The 14,596-nt window shown below is 40.0% G+C and overlaps 1 protein-coding gene across 3 annotated transcripts in view; it reads right to left on the reverse strand.

The window, feature by feature from the left end:
- znf618 (zinc finger protein 618) overlaps positions 1–14,596 on the reverse strand; it is a 104,236-nt gene that overhangs the window by 50,282 nt on the left and 39,358 nt on the right. For 2 of the 3 annotated variants that reach the window (XM_034192037.1, XM_034192035.1), the window contains exon 4: positions 7,141–7,185. The exons of the other annotated variant lie outside the window; for it this stretch is intronic. In XM_034192037.1, coding sequence (XP_034047928.1) covers positions 7,141–7,185 — 45 coding nt within the window. The remainder of the gene's footprint in view (positions 1–7,140; positions 7,186–14,596) is intronic. 3 annotated transcript variants of the gene reach the window in all.

Below are 14,596 nucleotides of genomic sequence, written 5' to 3' on the forward strand. Positions count from 1 at the left end.
GAATCGATTTTTGAACATTATGAATGCAGTAAATTTTATATCTTGCGTCCAGTCTGGATTCAACATCAGGACGGCGTCAGCACAAAACCTGCCTTTTGGCAGCCTGGAGGAAATCCATCACAGCAACAGCGAACTTTAATCCCTGCAGATTTAGAATGAAAATTTTCTGTAATATAATGCATTTAATTGAACTTTTTATGTAGTTTGCACAACATAAAATATTTGTGTGAAGTTGCATTTCATAAAAAGACCGGATTGGTGATTTACAGCTGGGGTTTGATTGTTTAAAAAAGTGAAAGACTTCTGAAGGCTGAAGATTCTGTTTCTGCAGGGGATGCCTTGCTGCACTCTGTGTGCATGTGTGCACAGACTGGGCAAATGCATTCTCACAATTTCATGATCACAGCAACATATCTGTCATTTCAAATGCATTGTCAGTGTTCCAACAATGATACTCAAGCACAATCGGGAACACTTGTGCAACATTTTGCGCATAGAAACATGGAGAACAGCTTCGTTAGAGATCACATGTCTGTATCTGCAAGTGTCCACACATGTGCTCACGTGCTTGGAGAAGTACCATGCCAGAGATGGGCAGACTGGAATAGTCAGATGAATAAGTGATGAGTAACTACAATCTGATTTGCAAAACACTTGCAAATAAAATGTCAAATAAGATGACTATTCTAAATAAAGAATTATGAAAATACTGAAGCAATTCATTTTAATTTTGGTGCTATATGCCCAGAGAAATTGTCACCTGCCTCTGATAAATGCTCAGAAACCTCAAGCTGTGAGGAATGTGAATTTTGGTGACATCATCTCAGGTCATGCCTCTAAAATAAATAGGGGAAAACATTTTTTACATTGCGAAATCAGTGTTTTTGTGGACTTTGACGATGACAAAATGGTTAAAATGTGTATTTTGCAGTCACATGACTAGTGTTGTTTATTAAGTAGACAGATTTTCCAAAGATAATATTTTGAGAAGGAAAGTTAAGTTTTTTTATATAGTGCATCTTGTACAAACAGCACAAGTGAAGCCCAGTACAGCGTGAGAATGGTCTTCAAAACATGGATCTAACCACGGATTTTGTCCTTTCCTTTCGTGTTAGTCTAGAGCCAAAACTGAAAAATGTGCTTATTTTAGATGCATGAGGCATTTTTGAGTAAAAGCAAGCAAATGGGTGTTTCTGGGGTATTTTTTTCCTGCTGAACATGAATCTGTTGTTTGCCAAGGCAAAAAATGCCTAATAAGGTCACTAATTAGGGTCAAAGTTCAATTTACACCAACCTGTCATACATGTTGCAAGTTAAAAGCATAACAAGATATGTTTCTGGGTTTGTTTTTCCTGCTGAATAAGATATTTTGTTTGCCTAGCCTAAAAAGGTCTAATTAGTACATTTAATTAGGGTCAAAGGTTAATTAGTGCAAAATTCACTGTTTCATTAAGGTTACAGTGGATGTCATCTATTCAGGTAAATTATCAAATTTATAATATATTGCCCAATTATCATATAACTTGATATTAAAAATGTCTTATTTAAAAGAAAAAATTAAGGGAAAAATGTCCTTGCAATTATCTCGCTAATGGAGCGACTCTTGTTCTTAGGAAAAGGAGGACATTTTTCTTTCAGTTCTCAGTCATCAAGGTAGGTTTTCTGATACAGTGGTCCCTCGCTATAACGCGGTTCACCTTTCGCGGCCTTGCAGTTTCGCGAAATTTTTTTTAGTCCAATTTTGCATGCTTTTTTTTTTTTTTACAGCGCACTGTGTTGTGTGTCCTCATCAAGCAGGCCGGTCACTGCACCACGAAGGCAGAGCACGCGCATTGTGTTCTGCGTGTCTGTTTATAAGAATATTTTTGCCCAGAAGAAAAAACAGCACCAACAACTACCCATAACTGTGTTCTTCACTCGGAAAAAGACACCTGCACCGAGGTGTGACTCAGTGGAAAAAGGCGCGAAAATCACTATTAATAATTTCTTATGTGTCCAACTTCATCGGTTGAGCGTTAAAATTAAATTAATTAGTTCTAAAAGCCATCAGAATTATTTATAAGAAAACATTCTATTTTTATTTCTCAAGCAAATGTTTGGGCCTGAAAACAGGTTAGTCTTATTTTTCTACTAAGGTTTGAACTTTGAGAGTGTTTACACACGAGAGAAAAGTGAGAAAATGTTAATGCCTGTTTGAGAAAAGTGTATAAAGTGTGTAGTGAGGGGTTTTACAGCCTTAAAACGTCTATAATAATTGTAAAAAATAACACTGACTACTTCGCGGATTTCGCCTATTGTGGGCTATTTTTAGAACGTAACTCCCGTGATAAACAAGGGACCACTGTATTATACTACAAAAAAAACAAGAGCTTACTGCAAATACATTTATGAAAAACCTGTAAATTGCCTGAGAGCCCACGATTTGCCCTTTGCAAGACAAGGTCTATAATGTTCAGGCTTTAAGTGTAGGGCCATAGTCATTAGGCCTATTCATGAGAATTCCCAAGTATGGTGATACATGGAAAATCCTGAGGTTTTCATTATAGATTTAGTTCATAGAAAAGCTATCCAGGTATGTTAAACCACCAAAACTGCCCAACAGATTCCTAACCTTCCAAATAAAGTGCTGCCATCTATGCAACAGTAGGCCTACCATCTACATGACATGGAGCCATTCATGCATGGCAGGCCTCTTGTTTTTGCATGTTGTTGAACTTCCGTCATTTCGGGCTGCGACACAGTTTCCCTTTTCTCTGGACATTAGAAGAAAACAGAATAGGAAGCTTACCTGGAACAACACTATCTTTTACAAGATCTTGGGAAGGTACCAGAACCCTCCAAGCATGTTTTGGAAGGCGTGGAAAAGTTCATTTGTCACATCTACAAGGTGTCCTCTGAAAAACAGCAATGAGGCCCGTGTTAAACTGTTCAGGAGATGCCACACAACCGAGTCCTTGCCTCCACCAAGTGATGCTGCCAAACATCACATACAGCGTGCAAACTATCAAAATCTAATATGGAGGGATGCCCATAATCCGGTACAGTGTTTTCCACCCCGAACTGACTGTGGCTGGAAGCTGTGGCTGTTGTCACCAGTCCTGACAACTCTACCTCCCATTTCAAAAACATGCAAACACACAGTACAATGTGGACGTACCAAAGGCTGCACAACAAAAAGTTGCTCTTGTTGCAATTGGGGCACCCAACCATGTACTGAAGCTTGTAAGTGCAACGATGGCGAAATACCATGCAGGAAGAGAGCAAATTAGGCTTGATGGGTGATCATGGCTGGTTAAGTAAGCCCTAAATATATCGTGGTTGGCAAGCAACATATTTTATTTTAACGTAGCAATCTACCCCAGAAACACATATATACTGTCTGCTTTTTACCATTAACCATTTGGATCGACGGTGCAAGAAGACATATTTGATGAAAAAAAAAAACAACAACATTGTATGCACTGAGCTTTGGCCCTAATTAGTGATCTATGTAAGCATTTGTGCACTTTGCAAATACCAGATTTTTTTAGCATAAAAACTCCTCCGAGAATAGAACAGTCATATTTCTTGCGTTTAACCAGTGATGTGTTTCCATACTCTGTGTAAAGCGAAAGAAATGAGATTTGAACTCCTTGAACTTTGGCCCTAATTACTGACCTAATTAGGCATCTTTGAGCTCAGCAATCATCAGAATCTTATTTAGCCTGGAATACTATCCTACAAACACGTATTTGTTTGCTTTTAACCAGTAGGTAGTATAAATAGATGGTGCAAAATAAAGCATTCGGTGAAAAAGAGGAATTTTGCACTCATTGACCTTTGACCCTAATTAGAGACCTTATTAGGGACTTTCTGGTTTGGCAAATCACAAATTCTTATTCAGCACGAAGGCTACTCTAGTCACTCGTATGAACAGATGGTGTAAAATGTAGCATTCCATGAAAAAAAGGAATTTCTCACTCTGACATTTGACCCTAATTCGTGACGTTATTAGGCATTTTGCGGCTTGGCAAACAACAGATTCGGATTCAGCACGATAAACGACTCTAGAAACACTTGTTTGTTTGCTTTTACTCAAAAATGTCTTATACATTCACTTTTTGTGGAAGTGAAACAAGTCTAAGTGGCCAGGAGAAAAATTTTTAAAGCATGTTTCCTCTCCCCCACGTGGAACCTGCCGTGTTTGTGGTTTGCACCGCACCATGCTAAGCTAAAGGCCCCGTCACACCTTGATGATTTAACCAGCGTATGCCGACCGTATTAAAAACTGCTGGCATACATCTAATATGTTATGGGTAAGTTTTGTCTAAATTAAGAGCACAGTGAAACATACTGATATACGTCATAATACGACAAGCACCTCAAACCATTTTGGGCATGCTTAAAATTTTCAACACATGCCAGCGTATGACTCATACATCCTGCACATGCAGGACATAAGTTGGGGGTACGTTATGTGATTGTTGACACGTTTCTTGTAATTTACTCATAAGTCAAAATATGTCCATTAATGCTGGCCATTGATTGGCTGAAAGCTGCAGTCTTCACACAAACAGACTGTTTCATCCATTGCAGTGGAGCAGAACTGGGCACTTCCACATTGCGTTGCTTCTTTGGATTATGAAATGCACCATGCTGACCATGATGCACGGTCATGGCAGCACCACCTGGTGGCTAAAGGGTATAAAACAAACAACAAAAGAAGGGCATCCTGAAGGGGGGAAAAACCTTTAGATTTGTTTTCCAGGAAGACCTCAAACACAATGCCAAATCTAGAGGTAGGGACTTTTAAAAAAGAACACTAATGAGCTCAATACAAGGAGAAACCATGGCATGAGCCCCATAAACCTAGTAGAATTTAAAGGAATCAAATTATAGACACTCTCCACCAGCTCACATACATCATCATATGTCCTAAAACCAAATGGTAAAGTTTGTAGCAATAAGTATCCCACAGGCACGTGACACTGCACCCAAAATCATTCTCATCTTCTGGCATCCAGGAAAAACACCATTCTGTACCTCTTGCTATAAAAGGAATGGAAGAAAAACGTGTTTTACATTTTTTAGATGTACCGCAGATCTTTGGGGATGTTAAACATGGAACCATGTAACTGTAACACGTAGACAAGCCCTGTGATTATAAACAAGGCATCAGAAACAATTTGATAGGCCTGTCTCAATGTCTGTTTGTTTTCTGATGTTATGGTCATTGCGCATTAAAAAAAGCCCAAAATTTCAAAGCTGAATATGCTATAATTTTCATGTAGTTACAAATGGAAGTTTGCGGATCCACTGATTGGCTACATTAATCCTATGAATTCCTTTCCAATCACAGGGAATAAGAACAGAATTCAGATTACAGTGTGACCCCCTGTAACCACTTTTTGAAATGCAAAGGGCACAGTTAATACTTGTGCAATCAACAAAGTCTCAAATTTTAGCTAATTTAGTTCACAAATATAGTTATAAAATGTTTCCCATTTTGTCAGCGGCATTTTTTTCCCATCAGTAAACTTAATTTTAAATCCCAAAAAATATATATACCAAAAAATTGTTTTTGGCATATTTTATATTTTGAAATCAAATTCATTCATTGTAAAACAAATAAAGATGCTTAGAACCTAATTTTTTTAAACACCTCTTCAGGAAATCATCGTGTCATTCCTCAAAACGAATTGGGAGAATACTTACGAGGTCTGTCCATAAAGTATAGGTCCTTTTTATTTTTTTCAAAACTATATGGATTTCATTCATATGTTTTTACGTCAGACATGCTTGAACCCTCGTGCGCATGCGTTAGTTTTTCCATGCCTGTCGGTGACGTCATTCGCCTGTGAGCACTCCTTGTGGGAGGAGTCGTCCAGCCCCTCGTCGGAATTCCTTTGTCTGAGAAGTTGCTGAGAGACTGGCGCTTTGTTTGATCAAAATTTTTTCTAAACCTGTGAGACACATCGAAGTGGATACGGTTCAAAAAATTAAGCTGGTTTTTGGTGAAAATTGTAACGGCTGATGAGAGATTTTGAGGTGATACTGTTGCTTTAAGGACTTCCCACGGAGCGAGACGTCGTGCAGCACTCCCAGGCGCCGTCGTCAGCCTGTTTCAAGCTGAAAACCTCCACATTTCAGGCTCTATTGATCCAGGACGTCGTGAGAGAACAGAGAAGTTTCAGAAGAAGTCGGTTTCAGCATTTTATCCGGATATTCCAATGTTAAAGGAGATTTTTTTAATGAAAGACGTGCGGGCGGATTGCAGCGTCGGCTCGCAGCCACTGCGATGCTCCGCCACAGGAAAAACACCTCCGTTGGGAGCCTTAAGGACAAGTTGGAACATGTCCAGCTGTTAAACAATTTCTCATATACTCACTCCACTGAAAGCCATCAAAAGCCGCCTGGATTTTACAAATGGTTATCAACACGGAGGTGTTTTTCCTGTGCTGCCACACCGCGCCGGCTGCGTCCCGACGCGCGGACCCGTCCGCACGTCTTTCATTAAAAAAATCTCCTTTAACAGTGGAATATCCGGATAAAATGCTGAAACCGACTTCTTCTGAAACTTCTCTGTTCTCTCACAACATCCTGGTCAATAGAGCCTGAAATGTGGAGGTTTTCAGCTTGAAACAGGCTGACGACGGCGCCTGAGAGCGCTGCACGACGTCTCGCTCCGTGGGAAGTCCGTAAAGCGACAGTATCACCTCAAAATCTCTCATCAGCCGTTAAAATTTTCACCAAAAACCAGCTTAATTTTTCGAACCGTGTCCACTTCAATGCATCTCACAGGTTTAGAAAAAATTTTGATCAAACAAAGCGCCACTCTCTCAGCAACTTCTCAGACAAAGGAATTCCGACGAGGGGCTGGACGACTCCTCCCACAAGGAGTGCTCACAGGCAAATGACGTCACCGACAGGCGTGGAAAAACTCAGGCATGCGCACGAGGGTTCAAGCATGTCTGACGTAAAAACATATGAATGAAATCCATATAGTTTTTGAAAAAATAAAAAGGACCTATACTTTATGGACAGACCTCGTAGCTGTAACAGTAATTGGTAATGTAACCCTATTACGACAAACAATCATATTAAACGGTCCTGAAATGCTAATAAACTTTAGTGTGCTTTAGTGTGCAGAAGTGGACTCACTGTTGGGTGGTTGGGGTATGCCATCTACAACCATGCTCTCTGATTCTACAGTGAGAAATATGGGAAAATCAGTCAAAAATTAGTTAAAAACTAAAGCTGAGCTACCGCTTCTAGATTTTTCAATTTCATATAAAAAATATTTCGGACAGCATGACAGAAAAAAATTATGTACAATTCTTGACAAACTAGGCAAAGTTGTAGCCAATATCCCCCGCCACGGGACTAGGTTTTTAGTACGTTGTGAATCACTGAAAGTGAAGCACTCTGAAGGTTTTTAATTATGTGTCATTACCATATCTTCATTAGCCTACTAAAGTTACGCTTTCACATTAAAACTCTTTACATTGTTCTGCATGTAGCTGCCGCTGTTAAAATGCTTTTATTTTGAAGCACATTCAGGAGAATTGCGAAAGTAGACCTGCCCTGCCAAGCCCATGGGAGGTCAAGCAATGGTTAACACAAACTTCTTTAAACACATTTGAGATGTACACAATTGAGAAATATGGGAAACAATTCATTCTGTGCAGTAGACTGTTGTGTTGCTTTTTCTATGCAATCTGGACAAACAGACAAACAAACCTACGATCTGACAGAGGAAAACGTTTCAATATCCCTCTTTCCACTCCGTGGCGAGGGATATAAAAGATTTGCATGACTTACAGCCCTGGTCAATTACTGGCACCTCAGACTTTTCAGTGCATAAATTGGAATATCTGCAGAAATAAATGCAAATGAACTAGTTTTGTGTAATCAGAATATTTTATGAAATCATCCAAGGTTACCGGGAAAAAAGAAAAAAAAAAAAACTTGCATGGCAGTGAAATAATGCAAACACAAAATGAAGCCTAGACAATTACTGGCAAGTTCCTCTGGTTTCTCTTGTTATTTTTTTAAAGGCAAGGTCATCACAATGGATCCAGAGTCTAGATGGCCACAAGAAATGTTTAAAGGCTGTCATTGTAAAAGGATTGGCAACCAAATTTTATTGGCACCCTTCATTAATATTTGGTTGGAGAACCTTTTGGCCACATTGGCAGCCCCTTAGTGCAGCAGATGAGTGTAAAGGCACCAAGACACTTGCACAAATTTGATTCCCGTTCTGAGAATCTGGAGCGCCAGTGAGTAAATCCATCGTAAAATTTTGTAAACTGTGCGTGAACTGTGCGCGGCTGCGTGAAGTGTGCGCAGCTGCATGCAAGTGTGCAAAGAAAATTTTTAAATGTTCAAAACATCTGGTAGGCATTCATTATGTGAACTAGTTGTGGGCATTGCGCAACCTTTTTGAAAACACTGCACCCATGGCATCGGAACGATTATGACGAGATGTTACATCTATAATAAACATAATTTTACAGATACATTATCTAACTCATAAGAAGGAATGAAAATGAAACTGTTTTACCAATCCATCACAATATATATAATATATTATAAATCATTACCTTTGAGACAAGATTCCAAATGCGTTCTGTCCACGCAACCCACACAAGACAACCTGCAGCTGTACGTAATTTCTCTGTGATTCTGGGAGCAATGAGAGAATGGTTTCATTAGCCAAGTTCTGAGAGCAAATGTGCCATCAGCTACGAAATGATTATTTTATATAGTGTGGCATCAAGCAGGACATTCATTGCGGCAAAGCAGGACACATTGTTGCACCAGTTGCATCAGTTGCGCAGCAGTGTGGGGATCAAACTCATGCAAGTGTCAAGGTGCCTTAAGAATTGTTCAGTTGATGACACTAGCACCAAATTTGGTATAAATACTTCTGAGAAGTCCTTTTATTCAAAACAGCTGTTAGCCACATGAAGGGAGAGCAATGGTCAGCCCACATTACAGGAATAGAATAGAGTAGAGCCTTTACTGTCATTATACATACACATACATACAACGAAATTTGTCCTCTGCAACCATCCTAATTACAGTGAGACACAATCCAACCACTAGTGGGCAGCCACAGTCCGGCGCCCGGGAACCAACTCCAGATGTAGAGCCACTGTCTTGGTCAGGGGCAGAGAAAGGAGCATGTTTTTGATTGTGGGAGGAAACTGGAGTGCCCGGAGGAAACCCACACAGACACGGGAAGAACATGTAAACTCCACACAGAAAGGGTGGGAAGCGATCCCACGACATTCTTGCTGTGAGGCACCAGTGCTAACCACTAAGCCACTGTGCCACCCAATGGTTTATTTTCCATACTGACAAGTGATTGGCCAAATCAGATCTCTTGGCCATCGAGGCCCCACCCCCTCACTCAGTCTGCTCCTCATTTCAGGCGTCACGGGTCAAAGCCAAAATTCAGAATGGACAAACCAAACTAGAAGAGGTGTGTGGAGAAATTACAGGAGAAGGAAGGAAGGCAGATGTGGCAGAATGTGTTAAAATAACTGATATGTTTGTTATAAAGGCTGTAGTAGCCTCGTCATCTGCAGCACCACCAATAAGGAAGAGAAAATATAGCTGCAGTGGTAAGGAGGAGCTTCATGATTAACATGGGTGAGCAGGGAGTAGTTAGTGTGTGTGTGATGCCAATGAAAATAATGATGATTAACTCAACTAATGTCAACCTAATGCTCGTGTTCACACAGTCAGTTAATAGAGCAGTTTAAGCTATTTGCCACTGTTTTTATAGTTAGCATAGATGTGTAATGCTGATACAACTTCAGCTGACTTACAAATCGCTCGCTATTTTTTATGCATTGCAAAATTTTAAGAATTTTATTTAAATAGAAAAAACAACCACAGGAGTAGTGGTCAAGCGGTTAAATCCGCTTGTTTCCAGTGCGGAAGGTTCCTGGTTTAAAACCCACCACTGCGCATTCTCCATGTAATATGGAGTTGCATCAAGAAGGGCATCCGGCGTAAAACTTGTGCCAAAACAATATGCAGGAAGCAGACAAAAAGGGACTTCGTTAGAAGAATATATTGTAAAGCTCTTCATGTTTTAACAGTGTTTTTTAATGGGTATAGGTGCATCTCGAAAAAATTTTATATTGTGAAAAAGCTCAATATTTGTCAGGTATTTCAGAAAGTGAAAAATGTATATATTCTTGACTCAATAAATATAAACTAAATATTTAGCATTGTTTTTAATTTCAGTAATCATGGCTTACAGCTCCAAATAAAATGAAAATGTGTTACCTTCCTTCAGTGTATCTGTATTGTTGGGTCTAGTGCTTTTCATATTTTGGACTTGATAAAACACAGTGGACCAACATCAGTACATGGCACCTCAAATCATCACCAAGTGTAGAAACTTCACACTGGACTTCAAGCAACTTGGATTCTGTGCCTCTCCACTCTTCCAGGACCGTGCTTTTCAAATTGAATGAAAATTTTTGTTTAATCTGAAAAGGGACTTTGGACCACTGACTAACACTCCAGTTTTTTTCACCTTAGCCCAGGGAGGACGTTTCTGTCACCCTCTCTGGTTCAGGAGTGGCCTATGACTAACAATATGACACTTGCAGACACGTCTGTGCGAGGTAGGTCTGGATACACAAACTCCAGCCTCAGTCGACTTCTTGTGAAGATCCCCTAAGTTTGTTGTGGCTGGGGGGCCTGGCTGCCTTTTGTTTCTGTCTTCTGTGCTGTCTTTTGTTTTTCCTTCCAGGTGGTACGCGTTTAGGACTGAGTGGCTGTGTGGCTGAGTTATCAGGACCTCACCCTGATCACCTGAGGCTGATCAAGTGCAGCTCGTCAGGACTCACAGCTGTGGTGCATCTACACGGATTGGAGCATGGTGGCATTTAAGTCTGGAGTACACAGTGTGTATTTGCCAGAGACTCGACTTTGTGACCAGACGGGTGAGATCGTCGTCTCGAGAGCCATCTCATCATCAGTGGATGCAGAGAACGTCCAGGTTTGATGCATGGTCTGTGAAAGAGGAGGGGGTGAGGTCTCATGCTCGTCAGCACACTTCCTGAGGTACGTTAGGTTTTGTGACTAACATTTATACAGTCAGTAAATGTGGTGTCCCTCACACCTTATTATATTGAGCTGTTATGTTAGTCGTTTAATCAGCTTCCACTGCAGTTGAGTTTGTGAACAGGGTGTTCCATGCCTGCAGGGTGGGAAGCTGATTAGTAATTAAGCCAGGAAGTGTTTGCTGTTTGTGAACACCTTTGAGCGGTCTCTCTGTGTGTGGAGTGTGGACTCACATGATGATTTCTTCTTTCACAGACTCGGTTGGTCGCGGCCACCTGGGGGGTGTCGGCGGGGTCCTTGGGTCCGAACAGTTTCTGGCTCCGGACCGTTTGTGCAGCTGGGAGCGCACCGTTTCACCACCTCGCCAGTCCGGGCACTCATTTGTTATATTTTTCCACATCACTGTTATGTAATTAAATTTAGTTATCCTTTGTTCCGTGCTCTGCTTATTTCATACTGGGTCCTTCAAATGCTGGTCGGTTCTCCGGGCTGCGTCCGACACATAACAAAGTTCTTGAATCACTCTGCTTGACAGTCTTTTCAAGACTGTAGTCATCCCTCTTGTTTTCCTACCACACTTTCCCTTACATGCAACTTTCCATGAATATGCTATGATCCAGCACTGAGAACAGCGACCCTTTTCAAGAATGACCTTCTGCGGCTTTCCCTCCTTGTGAAGGGTGTCAATGAGTGTCTTCTAGGCAACTGTCAAGCCAGCAGTCTTCCCCATAACTGTGGCTGTGTACCTGACAAAAAATACTGTACTTTTTCACAATATCCATGTTTTAAATGCATGTTTTTAAAGTTTCAGAAGTTTAATTCATGAATATATAACTTCTTAAACATAATCAAATTAATCACACAAAAGTGAGAGCTGAAATTCCTCCAGTAATTAATGAAAAACTTTTTTGTTTCACAGTACAATAAATTCATGATAAACATGATCAACAATAAAATGGGATAATCTACTTTAAAGTTCTTTTGTATGTGGGCAAAATCAAAATAAATATACCAGTGTTTCTTGGTGTTCGCCACAATAAATAAATAAATAAATAATGCAAAAACAAAATACAATGCACATCAATATCTGTTTATTTACAATTTTGTGTCAGTAGTGCTTCACTGGAAAAACCTGTGAAGCATTTTAAATAATACAGTCAAATTTTCTAATTTTGCCTCAGTACAATGTACCAGTAGAGATTAACTGAAACAATGAAGATGTGCTTGTAGTGTAGACTTTCAGGTACAATTTAAGGTATTTAACAAAATACCAAATTAAATGTTAAGAAATTAGTACAGCAAAATTATACACTATTAAAAATATATACAGTGAGGAAAATAAGTATTTGAACACCCTGTGATTTTGCAGGTTCTTCCACTTAGAAATCATGGAGGGGTCTGAAATTTTCATCTTAGGTGCATGTCCACTGTGAGAGACATGCACCTAAAATCAAATCAAATCAAATCAAATCACAACAAACAGTTGCCCCAAGGCGCTTTATATTGTAAGGCAAAGCCATACAATAATTACGGAAAAACCCCAATGGTCAAAACGACCCCCTGTGAGCAAGCACTTGGCAACAGCGGGAAGGAAAAACTCCCTTTTAACAGGAAGAAACCTCCAGCAGAAACAGGCTCTGGGAGGGGCAGTCTTCTGCTGGGACTGGTTGGGGCTGAGGGAGAGAACCAGGAAAAAGACATGCTGTGGAGGGGAGCAGAGATCGATCACTAATGATTAAATGCAGAGTGGTGCATACAGAGCAAAAAGAGAAAGAAACACTCAGTGCATCATGGGAACCCCCCAGCAGTCTAAGTCTATAGCAGCATAACTAAGGGATGGTTCATGGTCACCTGATCCAGCCCTAACTATAAGCTTTAGCAAAAAGGAAAGTTTTAAGCCTAATGTTAAAAGTAGAGAGGGTGTCTGTCTCCCTGATCCGAATTGGGAGCTGGTTCCAGAGGAGAGGAGCCTGAAAGCTGAAGGCTCTGCCTCCCATTCTACTCTTACAAACACTAGGAACTACAAGTAAGCCTGCAGTCTGTAAGAAGTAAGTAAGAAGAAGAATTTTAAATTCTATTCTAGAATTAACAGGAAGCCAATGAAGAGAGGCCAATATGGGTGAGATATGCTCTCCCCTTCTAGTCCCTGTCAGTACTCTAGCTGCAGCATTTTGAATTAACTGAAGGCTTTTCAGGGAACTTTTAGGACAACCTGATAATAATGAATTACAATAGTCCAGCCTAGAGGAAATAAATGCATGAATTAGTTTTTCAGCATCACTCTGAGACAAGACCTTCCTAATTTTAGAGATATTGCGCAAATGCAAAAGAGCAGTCCTACATATTTGTTTAATATGCGCATTGAATGACATATCCTGATCAAAAATGACTCCAAGATTTCTCACAGTATTACTAGAGGTCAGGGTAATGCCATCCAGAGTAAGGATCTGGTTAGACACCATGTTTCTAAGATTTGTGGGGCCAAGTACAAAAACTTCGGTTTTATCTGAGTTTAAAAGCAGGAAAATAGAGGTCATCCATGTCTTTATGTCTGTAAGACAATCCTGCAGTTTAGCTAATTGGTGTGTGTCCTCTGGCTTCATGGATAGATAAAGCTGGGTATCATCTGCGTAACAATGAAAATTTAAGCAATGCTGTCTAATAATACTGCCTAAGGGAAGCATGTATAAAGTGAATAAAATTGGTCCTAGCACAGAACCTTGTGGAACTCCATAACTAACCTTAGTCTGTGAAGAAGATTCACCATTTACATGAACAAATTGTAATCTATTAGATAAATATGATTCAAACAACCGCAGCGCAGTGCCTTTAATACGTATGGCATGCTCTAATCTCTGTAATAAAATTTTATGGTCAACAGTATCAAAAGCAGCACTGAGGTCTAACAGAACAAGCACAGAGATGAGTCCACTGTCCAAGGCCATAAGAAGATCATTTGTAACCTTCACTAATGCTGTTTCTGTACTATGATGAATTCTAAACCCTGACTGAAACTCTTCAAATAGACCATTCCTCTGCAGATGATCAGTTAGCTGTTTTACAACTACCCTTTCAAGAATTTTTGAGAGAAAAGGAAGATGGAGATTGGCCTATAATTAGCTAAGATAGCTGGGTCAAGTGATGGCTTCTTAAGTAATGGTTTAATTACTGCCACCTTAAAAGCCTGTGGTACATAGCCAACTAATAAAGACAGATTGATCGTATTTAAGATTGAAGCATTAATTAATGGTAGGGCTTCCTTGAGCAGCCTGGTAGGAATGGGGTCTAATAGACATGTTGATGGTTTGGAGGAAGTAACTAACGAAAATAACTCAGAACAATCGGAGAGAAAGAGTCTAACCAAATACCGGCATCACTGAAAGCAGCCAAAGAGAACAATATGTCTTTGGGATGGTTATGAGTAATTTTTTCTCTAATAGTTAAAATTTTATTAGCAAAGAAAGTCATGAAGTCATTACTAGTTAAAGTTAAAGGAATACTCGGCTCAATAGAGCCCTGACTCTTTGTC

The sequence above is a fragment of the Thalassophryne amazonica genome, chromosome 17 (genome assembly GCF_902500255.1).
Source record: "Thalassophryne amazonica chromosome 17, fThaAma1.1, whole genome shotgun sequence".
In the NCBI taxonomy this organism is placed as follows: Eukaryota; Metazoa; Chordata; class Actinopteri; order Batrachoidiformes; family Batrachoididae; genus Thalassophryne; species Thalassophryne amazonica.